General features: G+C 36.8%; 2 protein-coding genes across 3 annotated transcripts in view; one reads left to right on the forward strand and one right to left on the reverse strand.

The window, feature by feature from the left end:
- Positions 1–11,374, reverse strand: part of LOC148212643 (DNA glycosylase/AP lyase ROS1-like) — a 16,213-nt gene extending 4,839 nt beyond the window's left edge. Inside the window, 22 exon segments of the mRNA XM_088120900.1 lie at positions 814–852; positions 919–1,033; positions 1,111–1,176; positions 1,257–1,396; positions 1,557–1,614; positions 1,695–1,731; positions 2,075–2,491; positions 5,641–5,723; positions 5,832–5,868; positions 5,971–6,039; positions 6,112–6,133; positions 6,136–6,202; positions 6,279–6,363; positions 6,453–6,532; positions 6,651–7,875; positions 7,959–8,049; positions 8,187–8,828; positions 8,933–9,040; positions 9,307–9,438; positions 9,574–9,810; positions 9,915–10,025; positions 10,092–11,374. Of these exon segments, the coding sequence (XP_087977026.1) occupies positions 814–852; positions 919–1,033; positions 1,111–1,176; positions 1,257–1,396; positions 1,557–1,614; positions 1,695–1,731; positions 2,075–2,491; positions 5,641–5,723; positions 5,832–5,868; positions 5,971–6,039; positions 6,112–6,133; positions 6,136–6,202; positions 6,279–6,363; positions 6,453–6,532; positions 6,651–7,875; positions 7,959–8,049; positions 8,187–8,828; positions 8,933–9,040; positions 9,307–9,438; positions 9,574–9,810; positions 9,915–10,025; positions 10,092–11,049 (4,819 nt within the window). The 5' untranslated portion in view covers positions 11,050–11,374.
- A 3,434-nt stretch (positions 11,375–14,808) lies between these two features.
- EMB1211 (MORN (Membrane Occupation and Recognition Nexus) repeat-containing protein) lies at positions 14,809–20,909 on the forward strand. 2 transcript variants are annotated; one of them, XM_022284736.2, is made up of 11 exons: positions 14,810–15,552; positions 15,804–15,875; positions 16,994–17,083; positions 17,204–17,377; positions 17,654–17,744; positions 17,851–17,913; positions 17,980–18,046; positions 18,508–18,611; positions 18,702–18,828; positions 19,590–20,338; positions 20,413–20,909. In XM_022284736.2, the coding sequence occupies exons 1-11, from the start codon at positions 14,915–14,917 to the stop codon at positions 20,788–20,790; spliced, it is 2,553 nt and encodes an 850-aa protein (XP_022140428.1). In that variant the 5' UTR covers positions 14,810–14,914; the 3' UTR covers positions 20,791–20,909. The 2 variants fall into 2 exon arrangements, with proteins under 2 accessions (XP_087976906.1, XP_022140428.1); XM_088120780.1 differs by lacking the exon at positions 17,851–17,913 and having other exon boundaries at positions 14,809–15,552.
- Positions 20,910–22,542: the final 1,633 nt, after the last annotated feature.

Genomic DNA, 22,542 nt, shown 5'->3' on the forward strand with positions numbered 1-22,542 from the left:
AGTCCACGTCACAGCCCATTCTCAGACTGACAGCCTCTACGATAAGCAAGTGAATGCTGGTATCCAATCAATTGTCTGAAGCTCCTGAGTCTCAGGGCCCCAACTATCCTTCTCCAAATCTAAGAAGATCCACACTCCTATTGAGAGATTTTTCTCCTATGGTTCCTACTTTTTCTTACCTTGAGAGCTTGAGCACAAGTCTTCAAAATCTAAAAAATCATGTGTTATCTTACGATAAAGCAAAATCTGATGAGAATTGGAAACGAGCTATGTTATACTTTAATTACAAACAAGAATAAGGATGCTCTTCAAAAGAATGAGACCTGGGATCTTGTCTTTCCACCATCTGACAAAAACATTGTTGGGTTGTGGTTGGGGCTGAGGTGTGGAGGACATGGACTGCAGCAACGTCTGACCACACTGCCGGAACGTGGGCTGCTGTAACGGCTGAAATTCATGAATTTCAGCTGCTGCTGCTCGACGATTCTCCCCCTAAATTGGGGCTGATCTTTTGCTACTAACTACTATTATTAGAAGTGTCTGCAAATATCCCTTTCAAATTACTTACCTAGTATGATATGTTAGTATGATATGTTCAAATTGGGAGGCATTTATAACTCCCCTTGAGCTTTAGAGGGTTTGTTATTTATTTTCACTCCTTTTGGAGTTTGTATAACAATCATTTTCATTAATCAATTTATCTTGTTAAAAAAAAAAAGTGTCTGCAATATATGCGTTAAAATTACAATGGTTTTTTCCTTTAAACAAGAAAGAAAACTTTCATTTGTGGATTGGAGCTAAGTTACTTCATACCTTTCTGGAAGCAGTACTGAATATCCTCCTTCGCCAAGCCTGTAATAACACGTATTAGATTATTTTCCATTGGAACTTTAATGAATCAATCATATGTTAATTTACCTCTAAAAATTGTTGTTGTAGAGGTTCCAAAATATGTGATTCTCCTAGGTAGATCCCATATCCATTCCCTAGGAACATGAATGGGGTTTTTACTTGATTCATCATCAGCAAAAACCTGTGCATTTGAATTCAATATGTTTAGTTGCAATGCTATCGCTCGTGGAACAGTTCCGACATTAAATCCTGACTAACCTCATTGACTTGAAAATATGTGCCGTTTAATGGAAAATTTCCCCTCATGGCTGTTCTACAGGGTATCTGGAAGTAAAATTGGTTTATATATCGGCCATTTTGCAAAGCAGTCAAATAACAACTTGGAAGTTTGGCTTTTCACTTACCAAAATTGTTCCACGGACCATTCCACTGTTTCGTTCCCTGACAGTGTTGCATGAAGAACATGATCCCTCACTACAAAGTTCTCCCAATTCCTTGTACGTGCATCTTGTATTGGGCGGCTCAGATGAATTTATAGTTTCACCTGAAAACATCAATTACACCTTGAACCGTGGATCTTCCTTACTATTGGAAGTGGGATTTATATCTCATAATATTGACGCATTGATATTTGATATTCTATATTACTTTCAATTATTATTATTTTTGTAATGAAAAAAAAAACATTGTGCAGCAAGCTGTACCTGGTGACAGTATGCACAAAAGATACGGGCATGGATCGTTTGGCTCTCGTCTTTCTAGCTGTAAAGACATGGTCAGAAACAAACTTCTACACAAGTATATAGGCAATGATTCCCCAGGTCAAGAGGTCAAGTATTTACCTCAAATAGGAGAGGATGTGTATCTGGAAGTTCATAGCTACACATAGGAAAATACATTACATCTACCATAAAGCATTATGTGGGTTGCAATTAGTTTCTTTATAATATGTGTTTTAGACCTAGTGAATCTGTACGTAAACTAATACTCCATAATAGACCAAGTGAAGGACTAGGGAATAAGTAGGTAGACAATATTTAAAATTTTATCAAAGGCTAATGTGGGCTTTAAGTGACATTTTATAACTCTTGTACAGTGACTTCACCCATTTACAGGTGGCACTTAACTCAACTTTCAGCAATCTGTTTTGTTAGTTATTGAAATAAACAGAGGTTTTTTTTTTTTTTTGCCAAGATGTACAAGCTAAAAAAGGCATACTTACGCTTGATGCTCTGTCCTCAAGCGATCTATATGCTTCAGTTTGGGCATCGGGATGGAAGCAACTCTGGTGTGCACAGGAACCAAAGCTCTGGTAGTGTTATCTTCCATGCAGTTCTGTGAAGTTGTTGTGAACCGTCCAGAGCTAAGTCTGATTGTAGGAACGTCATCAGAGTCATACTCACATAAATCTTCAATGTCTGTCAATTGTGATTCGTCATATGCAGGTTCAGGTGATTGGGGCTCTTCAATGATAGGTTCGCGATTGTTGCTTTGACATCGTGATTCTGAAGATGGATTGCCATCGATTTGGAGTATTGATTCTGGATTCATCACTTGAGCGGTGCCTTCAAAACTTTTGTCAGGGACCATTGAACTAACCATTCTTTTCTCTGCCAATCCAGGTAATGCAAGTCTTGCACTGTATTGATTATAGGATCTCAGATATAGAATAGAATTGTACACCCTATAAATCTCTATAATTTGCATCCAATCTTCCTCAAAATTTGGCTTCCATGAATTTCTGTTCTAATCATTTTAATTTTTTCTACCACAAAAAATCAACCTTTTACTCATTGAATTTGAAAATGTAAGGTCAGATCAGTTATAGTTTTTATTGCTCTAGTTCAGCAAGCAGCAAAAACGAGTTTTGGATCCTTCCAAATATGTTCCTAATATAATGTGCTTTCATTTATGGAAGTGGATGGTAATCTTTCGCGGGAGCTGTTTGAGGAAAGGTGTAGGTTGAAGGGTCTGTTTGGTGATATTCTTCGTAAGGAGGATCAAAGTTGGAGACAAAAAGCTAAGTTCAAATGGGCCAAAGAAGGTGACTGTAATTCCAGGTTTTTCCATAGTTTGGCTAATGGGAGAAGAAGTAAGAATGTTATTTTTTCCTTGGTTAATGAGTCAGGGGAGGTGCTGCGTGAGGATCAGAAAATTGAGGAGGAAGTGATTTTGTTCTTTAAGAATTTATACTCCCCAGCGCCGTGTTCCAGGCCTTTCTTGAAAGGATTGGATTGGAACCCCATCTTGGTGTTAGAGAAAGAAAATCTTGAAGCTCCCTTCTCGTTAGAAGAAGTTCGTAGGGTTGTGTTTGGCTTTGATAGAGATAAGTCCCTTGGCCCGGATGGTTTCTCTATGGCGTTCTTTCAGGATAATTGGGATGGAGTTAAGGAGGACTTGATGAAAGTGTTTCGGGAGTTCCATGAAAGAGGGGTGATTGACGCTTCTATGAATGAAACGTATGTGTGTCTCATCCCAAAGAAAGTTAATGCAGTCAAAGTCAAAGAGTTTAGAGCCATAAATCTGGTTACAAGCCTTTATAAAATAATTGCCAAGACCCTTGCTGACAAGATTAGAAAGGTTATGCCGTCTACCATTTCAGAGACTCAAGGGGCTTTTGTTTTTGGGAGACAAATTTTGGATCAGGTGTTGATTCCCAATGAGGCGATTGAGGATTATAGAAAGAGCAAAAAAAAGGGCATGATTTTTAAGATTGATTTTGAAAAGGCCTCTGATCATGTAGATTGGGACTTTTTGGATAAGGTTTTGTGGAAGAAATGTTTTGGTTACAAATGGAGAGGGTGGATGTGGAATTGCATTAGGTCGGTGAATTTCTCTATTTTGGTGAATGGGAGACCTAGGGGGAAAATCCTAGCCTCGAGAGGTCTTAGACAAGGTGATCCTTTGTCCCCTTTCCTGTTTATTCCGGTGGTGGATATCTTGAGTAGACTAATCTCTGTTGGAGGGGAGGAAGGGGCTTTGGATGCTTTTGAAGTGGGTAGGGAGAAAATTCGTCTCTCTCACCTTCAGTTTGCTGATGATACCATCCTTTTCTGTTCCGGCAATCCTAATGCGTTTAAAAATCTTAATTGCCTTCTCGGTTTCTTCGAAGCCATTTCGGGTTTGAAGATTAATAGGAGAAAGAGTCGTTATTGGGGATTAATTGTGAGGACGTTAAGATCAGTGAGTGGGCGACTCTCGTAGGGTGTGAAGTTGGTAAGTTTCCGACCTCTTATCTTGGTCTTCCGTTAGGTCACAATCCAAAGTCTGCTATCTTTTGGGCTTCGGTGTTGGAAAAGTTTCAGGAGCGCCCCTCTACTTGGAAGAAGGCCTTTTTCTCTAAAAGAGGGAGACTCACGTTAATTCAATTTGTTCTCAAAGGCATTCCGAACTACTTTTTGCCCCTCTTCAGAATTCCAGTGACTGTGAATGAAGGGTTAGAGAAATTAATGAGGGATTTTCTTTGGGAAAGTGTGGAGGAGGGGAGTGAGACTCATCTTGTTAACTAGAAAAAGGTCTCTAAACCTCTGGAGGAGGGAGGTCTGGGCATTGGGAACTTAAGGATTAGAAACGAGGCTTTCTGACTAAATGGTTATGGCGGTTCTTCCACGAACCTAATGCCTTGTGGCGAAAGATTATAGTGAGTAAGTATGGGCTTCATCCGTTTGATTGGGTACAGGCAGGTGGGGCTAGAGTAAGCAACTACATTTCCTAGAAGGCTATTGCTTTGGGTTTCCCTATTTTCTCTCATGCTTTACGTGTCTCTGTGGGGGAAGGTCTTAATACGTACTTCTGGGAGGATACTTGGATAGGTGACAAACCTTTGTGTCTTGCTTTCCCTCGGATCTACTTTCTTTCTGATAAGAAACTCCTTTCAGTGGCCGAGGTTTTAAGTCCTGGAGAAGAGGGTTTGTCCATCTCTTTGGGGCTCACCCGTTCCTTGACTGGTCGGGAATCGTCAGAGGTTTCCGATTTACCGGATCAACTGTCTAGAGTTTCCTTATTTGTTGGGAGGGAAGATGTGAAGGTATGGACCCCCAATCCTTCGAAAGGTTTTTCTTGTAGTTCTTTTTTCCATGTCCTGAACTCCTCGTCGTCCTCTTTTCTTCTCCGTCCCTGCTGACCCCTTGGTTCAACTCGCTTTGGAAGATTAAAATTCCAAAGAAGATTAAGTTCTTCGGGTGGCAAGTCTTACTTGGAAAAGTTAATACCTTGGATCGGATCCAGAGGATGTCCTCCCTTTGTCGGGGTTCGCAATGGTGTGTTCTGTGTAGGAATGGTTCAGAGGATCTTGATCATTTGTTGTGGTCTTGTCAGTTCGTGCAGGAGTTATGGCTTCGTTTCTTTAGATGTTTTGGGATTGTTTGGGCCCGTTCTAGAGATTGTAGGGTGATGATGGAGGAAGTTTTGTTATTCCCCCCGTTTCGAGACAAAGGGCGTTTTCTTTGGCGAGCGTGTTTTCTGGCTATTCTATGGGGTATTTGGCAGGAGAGAAACAATAGAATTTTAGGGGAGCGGAGAGATCTGTGGATTATGTGTGGGATCTTATTAGATTTAACACTTCTCTTTAGGGATCGGTCACCAAGGGTTTTTGTAATTATCAGTTAGGAGTCATTCTTTTGGATTGGAACCCGTTTCTTTAGGGGTTTCCTTTTGCTGGGCTGTTTTTTTGTATGCCCTCTTTTTGTAGTTTTTATTCATTTATCTCAATGAAAGTGCAGTTGCTTATATATAAAAAAAAAGTGCTTTCATTTATGGCTAAAAATTCACGCACAAATTGATCCATACCTTGCATATGCGCTGGCATAGTGCCGACAGTCCGCCCTTAGTGGACAAGCATTGCAGTTCGGGTTTCTCTTTGTACAAAATACCTGCAGATAAGCGATTAAAAATAGATCATTGAATTCTTTACTTGAAATGTTCCGTATGGAAATCATGATGATCCTTGAACAGTTGCTTGCAAGGAGCTTATGATTTACCTTTCCAAATGTTATTAGTTGATAGTGTAGTTCATATCTGTAGTAAAAACCTCGATGTGTCAACTTTTCTTGTTTGATGGATGTTAAGAAGTTAGTTATATTAACAATAGTAAATAGTAGAAAAGGTGGTTAGGATTACAGAGTTCGTTGGTCAAGCGTACAGAGCCTGGGCCACAAATATTTCTGAATAGAATCCATCATAGGGAACCTGCACGAAAGACATCTTAGCCTCTCTTTATTTGTCATATGAATGATGCTTCTTTTGCTATTCTATACTTACGTCTCAAGAAGATGTATTTGAACTCCTCTGGCAGTGGCTCGAGAGGAACCCATCCTAGTCGAACTGCGATTCGACCGACATTTATGTCCACCTTATTTAAAAGGAATAAAATAGGAGTTATACATGGAAGACCTATCTTACAAAAGATTAAATCATATTTATCTTACTGGAAAGGCAACTTGTTGAAGTGCTAAAAGCCTTATGCATTCTACACTTTTCAATCCTAGCCCATCTATTTCCAGCAGATATTCCCTTCAGGCACAAACAAGTAAGAAATTTAATCTGAAATTTGAAAATTCAGAATCCTTTCGTTACTGGAATATGTATCAAAGTAGACTTACTTAACACTATTTGGAGGAGCATTTCTAAGCCATTCAAGGTCAATGCCACCATGTATTCTAGCAATTCGATCAAGAAACTCCTGCAAAAAAAGAAAAGAAAAGTGATGAGGCAAGTGATAGTCCTTAGCCTTGGCCTCTTGTTTATTTGCCTTTTTTTTTATCATTTAAAATGTATAATTTCACTTTAGTTTCCTAAACCTTGATTCGTCCTGCTATGATATTATGCTGGCCACGTTCCTTGATGGCTTGTGCAATCTTGATAGGTTCTGCAGACCGAACTGCTTCCCAATCCACAGAATCCATGTAATCACTACTTCTTGGCTCACAACTGGAATAGGTTCTCCTCATAGTGTCCCATTTTTTCTGTAAACTATCCCAGTCTATTTCTGGCTTCATTTTACTCTTTTTGGCTTTTTCCTTCGGAATTTCTGTGTTTTTTTCATCATTATAATCATTAGAGTTTTTGTCTTCCAAATGCTTTTTTGTCGCTTTCTGTCCATTCTTTTTTATGTCATTGGCATTATCACTTGCTTGAATCATACTCTCCTGACTTTGGATCCTTTCAAGATCAATATCTAAATTCTCAGATGAATCGTCAATGGGTAAGAGCTGAAAACGAGCTTCCTTTTTTTCTTGATGGTAACTATAGATCTCTGTGGTCTTCTTGATTCCACTCTTTGTTTGGTTATTGCACTCTACACAAAGGGATGCATCACCGAGTTGAACCTCTCCAACACCATCAGTAAATCTTTGAGACTTCTCACTTGGTGTGAACTTCAAATCAACTTCCATTGTGCCTTCACATTGGCTAGAAATCGCATCATTCCTTTCGAGTGCACTTTTTGATTGGCTAATGCACTTTGAGCATAAACGGCAGTTCCAAACTGATCTAAGCAAATGCATTGTGTCACTGGGATTTGAGTATTCAGAAATCGGATTTTGGTTACTGCAATCCATCTCTTCTGATTCTAAATTTTTATTTCCTTGATTGCTTTCACACGATGTTGTGCTACTTTGACTGCTGCCATAAGGTTCTTGCACTAAAGTTGATTTATTAGAATGCAGCATTGTGTTATCTGTGGCCTCCAAATCTGGTGACAAACACGTCACACAACCGTCTTCTAAACTTATTAATGAGGTAAATTGTGTTTCTTCAGTGCTTCCTTTTATAGATGACAACGAAGAATCTAGAGACACAATTGCATTGTTTTCAGACATTAATTCTTCAGCTTCTTCAGGATCTCTTGCTGTCTTGTTATTCTCCAACATATTGCCATTGTTCCATTTACTTCCACACTGAGAAGATCCTTCATTTCTTACAATCGGTTGTTGAATGCAGAAAACCTCATGGACCTGATGATATTCTGTATGGTTTGTTGTTGTCGGGAGGGGAAATGTTGCAGCTAGTGACATAAAAGCAGAGCTGTGAAGAACAGGAAAAGTATAAGATATTTAGCTTCGTTTGGTATATTTTGAGTGGCATCTAGGGGAAAATGTTATGTTTACCTTGAAAGATGATCAGAGACATTTTGGGTAAGGAAAACTCCAACCACAGAATCCAGTACCGAGCCTTTCCATGGTGAGAAACGCCTATCGCCTGCACAGTAGAAAACTTATGCTTGTATACAAAGATTCTATCCAACTTATTTTACCTCTCTCTAAGCTTAGTTCTTAATTAAGATATTTCAGTTCTCCTGCCTAAATAACAGATACACTTCATGAAATAAACTTTACCTAAGATTGGATGCAGTAGAGCATTAAAAGCACCTATCCGTCCGCGGAAAACTTTCCTTTCATTTTCCCACCACTTCTCGGTATTAGTGTCGACTTTTTCTTTACCAAAATTACTCTCATTTTGGATCAGTAGGTTCCATACAGTAATGTTTCTTGGGTCGAGGTAGACTCTGCCCAACTCCTTTTTCTTAGTTGAGTTCAATGGTTTGTGATGGGGAACCATTGCGCCTTCCACTCCATGAACAGAACTCAGGTTATGCTCTCCCTTGCTGTTTTTCTTTCCTCCTTTACGGGAATATGGAATAATTTGCTTCTCATTGTTCCAATCAGTTCCTTTCTGTGAATAATCATATGATAGACCAGTGCTGTGATTAGTGCCTCTGCCTACATCAGTAGGAACTATTCTGACTTGTGCAGAACTCAGATTGTGCTCTCCCTTGCTGGTTCTCTTTCCTCCTTTACGGGTATATGGAATAATTTGATTCTCTTTGCTCCAATCAGCTCCTTTCTGTGAATAATCATGTGATTGACCTATGCTGTGATTAGTACCTCTGCCTACATAAGCATGAATTATTCTGAATTGTGCTTCTCCGAAATAAGGATGGCTGGTAAATGGGATCAAAATCTTCTCACAGAGAGAATCTGTTTGTGTACCCTCATCATGTGCTGGACAAAAACTTTATTAGTGCCTTCTATTATTAGGGACAAACCCGAACTATGCAAATATTCTGCAGAAAAAAAGATACCTCTTGTTTCACCAGTAAGCCCAATATGCTCATGATGGTTCATGGTTCGTTCTCTTCTATTCCATAATGTCAAATTGTCAAGGACAGGTCTCATTTCGTTTGGACTCCCTGTTAAAAATATCACATAACTTGTATCAGTTGATCAATATCTCTTAATCTTTAAACTTTCTCAAAGTTAGAATTTCTATTTATCTCCATATTGAGTTGGAAAGTGGAAAGTAGCTCTGTCATAAATCCATGCATCTCTTAGTTATTTCTTCATTACTGTCTAACAATAGCAATATAACCGTAAGCTACTTTAAGAATATTGAACTTAACCAAAATATTTGCCTCTCGAAAGCAGGAGAATGGTGTTTCCTGCTACAGTGAAGTACCTGTTATAATTCTAGTTGGTGAAGGGCATTTCTCTGGTGGGCACTTTTCACTTCTACCATTAAGAAGCTTTAAATTTTTTAAGAAATTTCTGATATCAAGCCATCTCATTGTTATCTTCCCAATGTTGCTTCCTGCAAAAACAGTACTGTGAGACTTTATCTATAAGTTTTTGTTTAAATCTGAATTCAAGGACTATTACTGAAGTGAACTCCTACTTAATTTTTGAGTATGAGATAAATTCCCTATCTTTTGCTGGGTTCCTTCACTTTGTAAATTCGACCCAGTCTTCTGCTGGGTTCCCTCACTTTGTAAATTCGACCCTATCTTCTGCTGGATTTGCTCACTTTGTAAATTCAACCCTGTATTCTGTTGGGTTACTTCACTTTGTAAATTTGACCCTATCTTCTGCCAGGTCCCCTCACTTTGCAAATTCGAAAACTCGAAACTAGCGGGAGAGAGCGCCGTTTGAGTAGACCCTTTTGCTACCGTACATTCACTAAAGACTGAAAAAATGTAAAGGGTTCATTAAACTCTACAAGAGCCATGTCCTTGTTTTGGCAGAACCCAAACGAAATGCGAAAAGATTTTCAAGCTGGGAAGAAATTACCATCTGTTTTGGCAGTTCCTAGAGATGTATCTCTGTCATTAGGCTTTAAAGCAGGAGATTGACAGTCAAAATCATCTATTTTTCTGCCATCATCATCATCATCATCATCATCTGAAACATCATATATTCATTCAGTCATTTGAAATCTGAAATATAATAATAGCTTAGTACCTTAGAATAGAATACCTGTAGTGCTACGGTTGAAATTTGAGCTGAAGACAGACATCTTCGGAGGTCTCTTTGACAACCACCCTACACTGACATTCCAATTTAAACTCTCAGCTTTTTGGCTCTCGACGTCGGGTTTATGGGGGTTTCTCGGCAACTGGTTACAAAATGGAAGTGCAGATAGTGCAGCTAAGTTGCACCTTCTAACCATTGGACTCCTTTTTCTCTGACAGAAGAAAAATGGCTGAAGTTTTCTGCCTTTTCCTCTTTCATACCTCAATCCATATAGTTTTCTCTCAGTGATTTTTGTTGGCTTTCTCCTTGGAATCCTCTTTTTCTTGCATTCCTGTGGGATATGTAATATCTCACAGAACCATCCACAAAGCCTTTCGGTTAACCCGACTGTCGTTTCAGTAACTATACTGGCTGAATTATCCTCCATGGACTCCTTTACTTCAATGCCAGCAGTTTCTGCAGGAGCTTTCTCACTTTCCATTTCATTCTCCACTAAGATTAGATCTCTACAACTAACTACGGCTTCTGCATTGACTCGATTATCATCTTCCAACTTCTTACTGCTCTTTCCACACCTGTTCTTCTGAAATCCAAGTTTTCGGGGCCTCGGTTTCGGTAGAGCTCGAAGCTTTCGAGTCCTCGATTTCGGTAAAACCCGATTCGGAGTTACTGGTCTGGGTGTCTTCGGCTTTGAGAAGGCTTGTTTATGCTTTGCAGGCATACTCGGTCCTTTGCTCTTTCTAGGTCTGCCTTCTCCAATCACTTTTGGTCTGTACATTTTCTTTCGAGGTCTCTGATGGGTTCTTTTGGTTAAATCTGTTTCATTTTCCTGTGTTCTCTTTCTTTTAGTCTCCTGCGGAGATGGAGTTGAAATGGACGGTTCCATTTCCTCTCCATTCATCTGTTTCTCATTCGTTGATGGAGGAGATTTTTCAGCCATTTCTTTTTCCATGCTCTACTCATAAAACTTCCACTTAATCACAGAAGAACCATTAGATTTCTCAAAAAGAAAAAATAAGGTGGGTTGCATATCAGATTAACACACGATGTTCTTCTCGGTTAAGAAATATCTTCAACAAAATCGCAGCATAGAATCTAGAGAAAATCTTGGTGGTTAGTTTTATTGATTTATTTATCATTAATTTTTTTTCCATCTTTCTTGTTAGTTATATATACAGATAACTGATTCACCCAGATTTGAATCACTGATTTTCAAATCGTATCTTAATTTTAGGATATGAAATTTTTTTTAATAGTGGACTTTTTTCATGGTCAACTTTCAGAGAATGTGGCGATTTGAAGTTCCATAAACTGTTGAAATAGCAATTTTCCGTGGTCGTCACTGTCAAAGCTTAAACAGAGTGAGCTGAAGAATGAATTTGAAAGGGAGAGAGGAGGAAGACGTTATGTTGAAATTATTTATTTATTTAATTTAAAAAAAAAAATTTGAAAAATGACTTTCCATAGCATCCTTTACAAATATGAGATTGGTATCTAATTTTTTCCAGTGTGATCCTTTAAAAAATTGTAAAAATAGTCTAGGTGACATATGATTGATATTGGTGCTCTACATATTTCTCATTTTAGGTTTTTTATTTGTATATTTCAGTGAGATAAAAAGATCATTTGGAAGAAATTAAATCTTTCATGTTATATTTTAATTCCTTTATAAAGAATTCAAATTTGAGATTGTAAAACATAGGCTCTAACTTAAATTTAAAATGGGTAGATCTCCCAAAAAAAAAACGAAAGTGGTTGATCTGATTTATATAGTATTGGAGCTTTTTTTCTTTATATTTAAAAAAATATATAATTATCTATTTATTTGAATATTTGTATATCATTAGTATTTATTTTATAGTATTTTTTTGGAAATCAGCATAAAAAGTTATTTATAAAAATAAAATCACGTGTAAATAAATGGAGTATGGTAATCCTATTTAGAAAAAACTTTCCTCCGAAGTTAAAAAAATCTACCTGTTTATATGTTATTGGACCATGTATGAATTCAGGAAGAGTTTTTCCAGAGGGAATTTTCCCTCTTGAAGATACAGGAGGAATCTCTTCCTGAATTCCTGCATGGTCTAGTGACATGTGGATCACATGGAAATTATACCAAATAAAAAAAAACACTTTTCTATATATTATTGTACCACTTAGGAATTTAAGGGAAGCTTCTCCTAAATTTTCTCGAGGGGAGTTTTTTACTTTTTTTTAGAGTATGACACTATTCTCATTTATTTTTGCTCATGTCAACATCATTTAAAAATGAGGTGGATGTTAGCCACTTCAATATGTTGTAGGGTCAAGCGGTTGCCTCTTCCGTAATACTATAAAATTTTCGGTGTTTCTTGGCAATCATAAATTGTAGGGTCCTTGTGCTTAAAAATGAGGTGTAGGTAATTCCGAGAAAATTTTCCGAATTTCTTGGCAACCTTTCATATTATTTTGAAAATTTTGAAATGAAGGCACATCCCTGATTACACATTTAGTCAGATGTTCTTACATGTAGATTCGTAGCAGAGTTAATATATATATATATTTAAGGTTTTTCAAGTTAGTGTTCTTTCGTGGAAAAATCAAAATCTTCCAACAAAATCAGAATAATAAATATCTGCAATAAAATCGTCTAGAGAAAATCTTGGTGGTTAGTTATTTATACAGATAACAATTAAAATATTCACGTTTTCAAATTGTAAACATATCTAAACTTTTAGGATATGAAATCTTTGAAGAATGGGCTTTCCTTCTCTATTCTCCATGTTAAAATCATTTAATAGAAACAACAACTACCTCTCTAATACTGAAATTTTTTTCATTGTTTTTTGGCAACGTGAGACTAGTCCAAGAGTTGGTATAGGCAGAAAATATCATAATTGAAAAATATTAAAAGTTAAATCGTTCACAGCTATTTAAATAATAAAGACTAAATTTCTTCTTCCAACATTAGGGATCAGAATCTATAAAATTTCTAATTAAAATTAATCCGCGTAAACTACATAAATACAAGACTCCTTTTCTAATAAAACCTAGATTTTTTTTCACAGCGGAAGTCATGTATTATTATTGTTTTATTAAAAAAAATTCTAAATTTCCAACATGCTTTTTCTTTCTTTCCAAAATGTCATTATATTATATTTTAAAATATATTATTTTTAGTAATTAAATGATAATATTTTGACAAATAAATTAAATAAACATAGTAAAGTTTAATTTTCAATGATTCTCCTTTGAATTTCCGACGACGTATATTATTTTATAGAGTTTAAGGTTTAGGATTTTATTTTTTTACATTAGGTGGATTGCTATAAAAATGAAAATAAAATAAAAAGAATCCAGACTCATTTAGGACAGATTTTCATTTGGTTGACCTAAGCCACGTGATTATTTCGACATTAAATTTTTTTATGTTATATTCCAATTCCTTTATAAAGAATTCAAAATTTGAGATTGTAAACCATAGTCTCTAACTTAAATTTAAAATGGGTAGATATCCCAAAAGGAGAGTGGTTGATCTGATTTATATAGTTTTGAAGTTTTTTTTTATATTTAAAAAAGTATAGACATTTATTTATTTGAATATTTCTATACCATTAGTATTTATTTTATAGTGTCTCTTTTTTTTTTCTTTTTTGAAAATTCAAGTACTAAGTGAATATAATATTTTTTCAATTTATATACAATTACCAAGTCAGCATTGTATTGAAAGTTATGTGAGGTTAGTCAATATTAAATAATTTTATTTATAAAAATATAATCACGTACAAATATAGTATGGTATTCTTGTAGTGCATAAATTTTTTTTTTTGGAGTATAAGACACTATTCTCATTCATTTTCGCCCACGTGAGCATCATTTTTAAATGAGGTATAGTTTTAAGTGTGAATAGAGGGTGTAGGTACTTCCGCAATAGTAGAAAATTTTCCGTGTCTTTGTGGAGTCTTGTGAGACTAGCCTAACCGTTGATATATTAAAAGTTAAAAGCACTCAATTCAGCTTTTTTTTTTCTTTTTTAATAACAAAGACTAAATAAAATATATATATACACACTCAAATATTATTAGGGATTTTTTATTCAAATATTAGGGATGAGACCCTATAATTAGCCTAATTAAATCAATCATGTACAAATTCAAACCATGGACAGCACTCCAAAAAAATAGACTTTAAAAAAAAAAGAAAAAGAAAAAATAAGTGAGTCAAAAAAGAATGACTAGACTTCATTAAAAAAAATAAGTGAGTCATATTGTTTTTTTTTTATAGGGATGGGAGATCGAACTCACAACCTCTTGGTTGGGGGTATATGTCAATTACACTATGTTCGACGAGTTATATTGTACTTGATATTTCAGTCCATGCAATATTTCGTTTCGTAAATATTTATAACTCAAGATTTCTAAAATTTAGATTAGGTTTTTTTTTTAATTGCCTTCGATAAATGTCAGTTATTATGATACTTTAAAATGTCAAAGCAAATTGACATGTACTAGAAAAAAATTATATTTTAAAAGAATCCAGGCTCATTTATGACTGATTTTTAATTAGCTGGGCTAGGCCATGCGCAGATAAGATTATTTCGAAATTAAGGCCCAAATCTGATAGTTAAGCCTAGTCCATAAATATTCTTAATTAGAGTGAGCCCAGCCCATCATTTGGAAACTCGGCCCATTAAATATCGCAGTCACTGACCAACCCTCCAGAGTCTAGACTGTAGTCGCTGTTGCTCAACTTTGTCATAATCGTAGTTCTTCTCAGTTCCCACCTTATCTTCTTCTTCCTCCAAATTCTCTCCTGTAACTCCTTAACAAGCAATTACAATGGCGGAGGACGACTCAAGTGCAACCATTGCCTCTCAGCAGGAAGAAGAAGAACAAGAAAGCAGGCAAAATGCACAAAATCTGGATGCCCAGAGTTCGTCTTCAGATAGCTCAGAATCCGAGTACGACTCCGACGGTTCATCAGACTACGACGACGAAGTGGATGAGCCACTTGTTTATACTCGGCCGGGAGAGGAGCCGCCGGAGTCGGATAACACTCCGGAAGTGAACATTCGACGGTTTAGTCAAATTCTCGACGGCAAGCGAATGAGGAGGCAGCAAGAAGAAGAGGACGAGAACTATGTGTATCATGAAGACCTTTTCGATTTTCCTGAGGACCCTGAGAATTGGAGGGAGGAGGATTTGCAGGAGCTTTGGATGGATGCTCCATTGGAAATGACGAAGCCTGGTTGGGACCCAATTTGGGCGGATGAGGAGGATTGGGAGATTGTGAGAGATGAGGTTGCGGCCGGGAAAGATCCACCAATTGCACCATTTTACGTGCCCTACCGGAAACCTTACCCAGCAATTCCCGATAACCATTACGATATATCAAGTCCAAAAGCAGTGATTGAAGAATTGGACAGGATTGAGGAATTTCTCAGATGGGTCAGCTACATTTTCCCTGATGGAAGCTCGTATGTCTTTTCTATCCCCTGAATTTTCCATTTGCTGTTTTGTAATTTGCTTGAAAAGCTCCCCTTCATTTGGTTTTATCACAATTTTGGAGACATTATTCAAAATCTAGCTCCTCTTCAAGTAGTCGAGCATTTGGCAGGAGAATCTATTTACTGATAAACGTTCTTAATTTCTTTTAATACTCTGTATTTCTTGTGCTCTGATATGTTTGAATGTCCATGGTTTGAATTTCTGCTTTTGCTTGATCAAGGTATGAAGGAACTGTTTGGGATGATTTGGCTCATGGGAAAGGTGTTTACGTTGCTGAACTGGGGCTCGTCAGGTCGGTCTGTACGTTATCATATCTCTGATGTGAATATCAGGGTTAAACACATCAAGGGTTCATTCTAGTTGTCCAACTGAAACTTGTGAAAGAAAAAATGCAATCTTTTTTTTTTTTTTTTTTACAAGGCACAACTAGGTGATTTTATTTCAGGATTGATGTCTTAAATATGTTTTTATGATTTCAGTTGGTTCTTCATTAATAGTTAAAAAAAAAGAGGCACCTTATGGAGAATTTGAGGAAGATGTACTGAATTTCATGTCAGTTTTATCAATAATTGAAACAATGCAAAAGATTGTTGATGTTAACAATTTAAGTGCATTTGTTGCTAAAGGGGAGGACAGTGTTTCAGCCGTTAAGGTCTTTGTCTCTTAGTCTTAGAGATAAAAGGGTAATAAATCACGATGAACCGCAATTTTAACTAATGATCCATTTTGTTCTTTCATCTTCTTATTGAAAGTTAGTTTCTCATTAGGAATAAAAAAACCAATTAATCAGTCCTATCTATAAATAGTGTTCATCGATGTGAACTAATTTTAACCCCTTTCTTTAGAGAATATGAGCTTATTTAGTCCCCAAAAGAAACCATAGATCCTGTGGGGAAATGACCCTATATTAAGGCTGTGAGATTGAATGGAGAGGAGCAGAAGAATCCTGAATGGTACTTGTAGAGATTTACTTGACTTAGCTGTTTTTGTAACTTCCAATTGGTGTATCCTCTTTGTCGGGCGTTCCCCTTTTTGTCACTTTTCATATTTTATTAATGAAAGTTTACTCTCTCGGAAAAAAATGAGTCATTTAATCATTAACTGGCAAGACTCTAGATTGTCTAAAATCCCGTTGTGGCTTAGGTATATTCAACCTATTCAGTGTTGTGTTCTTTTAAAGCTAATTTTCTTTATCAGCATCTAAAAACATTATTTTCTCGTATCCTGTTGCTTTTCTATCTCACAATAATTAATATTTACTTTTGTATTAAGAACGTTGTTACATAAAAATTAACGTTATTGTTAATGATGTCCTCGTTGTGACTATCATATGTTTTGCTGGTCCAACTGCATGCATACTTTAGATTTGTTGTCTATTGACTAATACTTGAAGCATCTCCATCTTTGTAGGTATGAAGGTGAATGGCTTCAGAACAATATGGAGGGTCACGGAGTGGTTGAGGTTGATATTCCTGACATAGAACCTGTGCCCGGTTCCGAGTAAGTTGCATTGTGTTTTTTATTTCCAGTAATGTGTTTAAAGCAGTAACTGACAGATGGAAAAGAAGCAGTAATCTCTTCAAAAGATGTGAACTAAGTAGTTCTCTGCAAATTTTATAGGCTTGAAAAACAGATGCGTGCTGAAGGGAAAATAATCTCTAGAGATTATATGACCCCAGAAGACAGAGAGTGGCTGGAGATGGATATTGAAGATAGCATCCGTCTGGCTGGAGGAAATTACGAGATTCCTTTTTATGAGAGAGACGAATGGATCAAACATTTTGGAGAGAAACCGTAAGTTCTTAGTTCTTTTATCATATAAACTTAACCATTCATCACCAATATAACTTTCTTTATTTCCCCCCCTTTTCTCCTTTAGTTTGTATTACCATTGCATGGAGTGTGGTCTTTGCACAAATGCCTGCACAGCCAAAAGTGATTAGCTGCTAATAGTTATCTGCCACGTGCATTATTACTCTTATAGATATAAATTGATAAAATAATTTAAGCATTCTTTTTGGATAAATAAAAGAGAGATTTTTTTTTTAAATGTGTTTCATCACATGCTAGGGAGAAAGGTCGGTATCGTTATGCTGGTGAATGGAAGCACGGTAGGATGCATGGATGTGGAGTATACGAAGTTAATGAGCGCACAATATGGGTAGGTTAAACCCTTTTTTGGGTGCTGAACTGAACAACTGATTTCACTTTCGGACATCCATATCATATATGGTAAATGAATCAGACTGCATAATCTGAGTGAGCAGGGCAGGTTCTATTTTGGGGAGCTGTTGGAGGATTCTACTGGATGTGATGAGGACACTGCAGCGGTATTATATTGATATGTCTTAATGTTTACCTCAGTAAGATATTTCTCTTACACTGTCGTTTTCCAGCTTCATGCAGGCTTAGCGGAAGTTGCTGCTGGAAAGGCTCGAATGTTTGTCAACAAACCTGATGGAAGTATGCCCCTTGAACTGTTAATAATGTACTTAGGGGAGGGGTCATTTTTATTCTCAAGTTCGTAAAGCATGTTTAGAAATCTAGATTGTAACTAATATGGTAAATACTTTTGGTTGGTCGTGATCTAGTACTCCATATGATTGGCCAATTAATATATTTGGCATATCTAATATATTTTTATTTGTCTTTTTGTTAAGTCATCTTTGGGCTGTCATCCTAAGCCCATTTCTCATAAACACTGAACTCTGCCTTCTCATCTTCTCCATGGTAGTTTAGGTCTAAAACTTGGGTCAACTTGATTAGGATTCCTATAAACACAGATATTATGTTAGTCATTCAGTAATAGACACAAATGTGAAATGACTTAGCATTTTCAACGGTCAGTGGATACCATAGTCACTCAATTATCGTTAGATGATATTTCTTTCATTTATGACTTGGGTTTTACTTTATCTACATAGTGGTTAGAGAAGAGAGGGGTCCATATAGTGACCCTCAGCATCCCTATTTCTACGAGGAAGAAGATACGTGGATGGCGCCGGGCTTCATCAACCAGTTTTACGAAGTAGGTTGACTTATTTTTTTTCCACATCACTGTGAAACTATTAATTCAATGAAACTATTAATTGAATACATATATGTATATGCTTTCCAGGTCCCTGATTATTGGAAAACATACGCGCACGAGGTAGACACAGAGAGAGAAATGTGGTTAAACTCTTTTTATAAAGCTCCACTGAGATTACCAATGCCTGCAGAACTTGAATACTGGTGGTCACAAGGTACGTCTGGATAGCTAGCAATGACAGGATTCTCCACCTACTCTTTGAAATAGAAGCTTTCAAGTATTAGTCTGCATCTTTCTGCTGTTTATACACCTGCGCGTGGTGGTATAGTGCATAACCAACTATTTCTCCTTATCTGATACTTGCAAACATTTTTTCTGTGTGTTAAGAAACGACGTCACTCCCTATGAAATTATCCTCTACTGTTGCACCGGGAGCTACTCGCCAAGAGAAATGATAGAAATATTGGAAGAGGGGAGATAAAATACAAAGAACCACACCCTTTTTGTTTTGAGCGTGATTACTTATGAATATTGATTGATTTTGATAAGATTATACCGATGATATATCTTTAACTGCAGAATCCCCTCAAATTCTTCTGAGTTTATTTATAGAATACTAGATATCCTTAATTGTCACAAAATAGCAAGAAAATCTAGAAGCTAAAACTACATTACCAGGTAACAATGAACAACTTTTTATAGCTCAGATGAAAACCCTGCCTCTGTTTGTCTTGAGTGTTGAGTCCGGGACAAGCTCAGATTATTGAAACCCACCAAAGAACTTGGCTTGTCGAACCAGCAGTTGCGATCACAGCCTCCGAGAAAGCACTTTCTGAACTTAATCAGTTAGATGATGTTGTTTGAAAATGTGTGCATATTATTTGGCTTGGCCTGTCCTTTCTATTCTTTTCTTTTTTAAATTCAATGAGAGAGTGCTTTTATGCTGGTTTATATTAAGCTACATTTGCCCCACAGATCATACTCCCGAGTTTATTCTCGTCAACAAGGAACCAGAGCCTGATCCTGAAGATCCATCAAGGCTCGTATACACTGAAGATCCTCTCATCCTACACACACCAACAGGACGATTAATCAATTATGTTGAGGATGAGGAGTATGGGGTTCGCTTATTTTGGCAGCCACCGCTGAAAGAAGGAGAAGATATAGATCCAGAGAAGGTTGAGTTTTTACCACTTGGCTTTGATGAGTTCTATGGTAAAGGGGTAACTGAAAAGAAGGAAAATATTTGGATGCGGCTTGTATCTGGCCTGGAAAATGGATTGAAATCAAGACTCGAAAAATTTGAGAAATGGGCTGACGAGAAAAAGAAAGATAGTGAGATGAAGAAGCAGCTTATTGAAAAAGAACTTGAACTGATAGAAGCTGAAATTTGTCTGGAAGAGGCCATTGAGGAAATGGAAGAGGAACTGAAAAGGAAAGAGAAGGAAGAAGAGAAGAAGGTGGAGATGGATTTGCTTGATGAAGATGTTCCTTCATCGACCAACCAAGACAAAAAGGCTTCAGTTGAAGAGGGAGCTGAAGAAGAAGAAGAAGAAGAAGAAGAAGACGACGACAACGACGACGTGGATGATGCTCCACCATCCAGTTTTGGCTCTGTTTCAGCCGATCGGGACCTATCGAAGGACCAGAAGCCAAAAAAGCCAAGAGATTCACCATTTTCTACAGCTTCGCTGCATTTTGCTTCTAGTACTCTTGTTTCAGGGGTCAGTTCTTAATTTTTTTGTATTCTTTTCATGTCTCTTCAATCATGACCGTTTCCCTTCACCTTGCTTTGCAGGTTCCATCGAGATTGATTCAATCCATTTTGCCTTGGACAAAGGGTAGGTCACCCTCATCGTGTGCTAGCCATGATTACTGCTTAGAATCATTTCATTCGGTTAGTTTTCCAAGAACGCCAAGTTCAAAGGGAAGCTTGAAGGCCGCCATTATACCATCAAAATGGCAGAACCAATCCAGAATTCACCCAAGTCGAAAGAGATCGCTGCTGCGTCCCATGGCTGAATCTCAATCATGTCATTCCAAATCATTAAATCTGGACCACTCGGCAGTGTGTAACAACCAGCTCTCCGAAACAGTAGGGAATCGATACAGCATACTGTCTTGGCACACACCATTAGATGATTTGGAGTCATATGCAGAGACTACCAAAAGATAACCTGTTGTAAAACCTTCGCTGAGAAGTAATTTTGCAAGAGCTACATTGGATTGGTTGTATTTCTTTAAATGTACATGACATGGGGATGCTTTTATGATAAACTTGTATGTTTCTAGTTATTGCCCATCTTTTTATGAGCTTGACAATCTCTCTCTCTCTCTTGTATGGTTTTCAATATCAAAATAATTATAGTGTTGTTCAATCATTTCTGTTGGCTTTTAGTTTTTGATTTTTAGTCTGCAAATTGAAAACTGAATTCAATGTGTAAGATTATGATCTAGTAGTTTAACATGATGTTGTACATGTGAGGAAAAAAAAAATGGTCAGAGGAAGGAAACTGATAGTGACAGTTTCCTACTCTCCTTGAATTATCACTCTCGTGATTAAATATTGGTTTAATTGCAGGAGTCAGCAGGTTGGAGTTGGCGGACAAGTAACAATGGAGGTGGAAGACAATACAAAAAAATGGTAGATTTTTATCTTTCTTATTACTATGTATTGTTTTATCTAAAACTGGAAAAAATTGTACCAAAATATTTGCTGAATATTCAACTGTTGAAAAGCAGGAAGCTTCTTCTCCAGTGTGTCAAAAATGAACTGCTTAACTGATATTCTTGCTGACATGGCTGCTGATTGAATCTACTATTTGGATCATTGTCTTTCCAAAAGAATCATTTTGAGGGGGAAAAAAGACAGCCTTTGTAGAAAAAAAAAATACTATTCCAATTTCCAACATTGTGTATTGACTGACAACTTGTTAGAACATCAACCCAATTATGGTGGCCAGCAGCCAAAACTGCACAACTGTCAGTTGTTGTGACTCGTTAAGACGCCGCAGCCAGTCTGACAGAGTTATGAACGGGCAGTGTCACAAATAACATTGTGATATTGGGGCGTGGCGTGCTAGATTAGTGTAAATGCATCGGTTTTATCTACTTGACTAGCTATCATCAATTCTTAGTGCGACCCGTTCAAGCTTCTTTGACCTCTGGATCTTGGTTAGGATTTTGGAATAAACAACTCTTTCGTGTCACGACTAAGTTTATAGATAGTTTTAAGTTTAATTACATTTATCAGACCATATCTACCTCAAATGATAGCTTCTTAGTTCCAGTTAGCATAACGTGTCAAAATTGAAAAAGTTAAGAGCAGCGGAATTCCCATATTCTTTGAACCTTGAAAATAAAAAAGAAGAAGACAAAAGAAAATTGAACATTGGCCCACATCAACCACATAAGTTATGCCTTCACTAGACAACCCCCAATTCAGCTGAGCCGACGTTGGTGTTCAATTCACTATTTTCTTTCCCAACCAATCTCAATTCTCAACTTTGATTTAGAAATAAATTTTTTATTGAAAAGATCGTCCGATATTTATTCATAATTCACTATTATTTTAGTGAACTTTAGCCTACGCAACTTTATAACAGTGAAAATAATTATTATAATAACGAAAGCAACGTCGGGATTCGAATCTTTTCAAAAAAGTCTAACTTAAAATAATTAGTGGACATGCATATTGTGCTCATAGTACCATAAATTTTCTTTATTTATTATAAATTAATTAATCAAGTCGACCTAATTATTATTTTAAATAGTTCAAATATTTGACAACTTCAACTTCGTTTAATTCGTATGTGAAGGTGGGGGTTCGAACCCATGACCTTCTGATTAGAGATATGCGTCTTAACCACTTGAGTTATACTCGGTTTGTTCCATTTTGTTCTTAAACTTTGAAAATGTTTATTTTGAT

Source organism: Momordica charantia (assembly GCF_013281855.1).
Source record: "Momordica charantia cultivar OHB3-1 chromosome 2 unlocalized genomic scaffold, Mcharantia_2.0 BLBB01000002.1, whole genome shotgun sequence".
Classification (NCBI taxonomy): domain Eukaryota; kingdom Viridiplantae; phylum Streptophyta; class Magnoliopsida; order Cucurbitales; family Cucurbitaceae; genus Momordica; species Momordica charantia.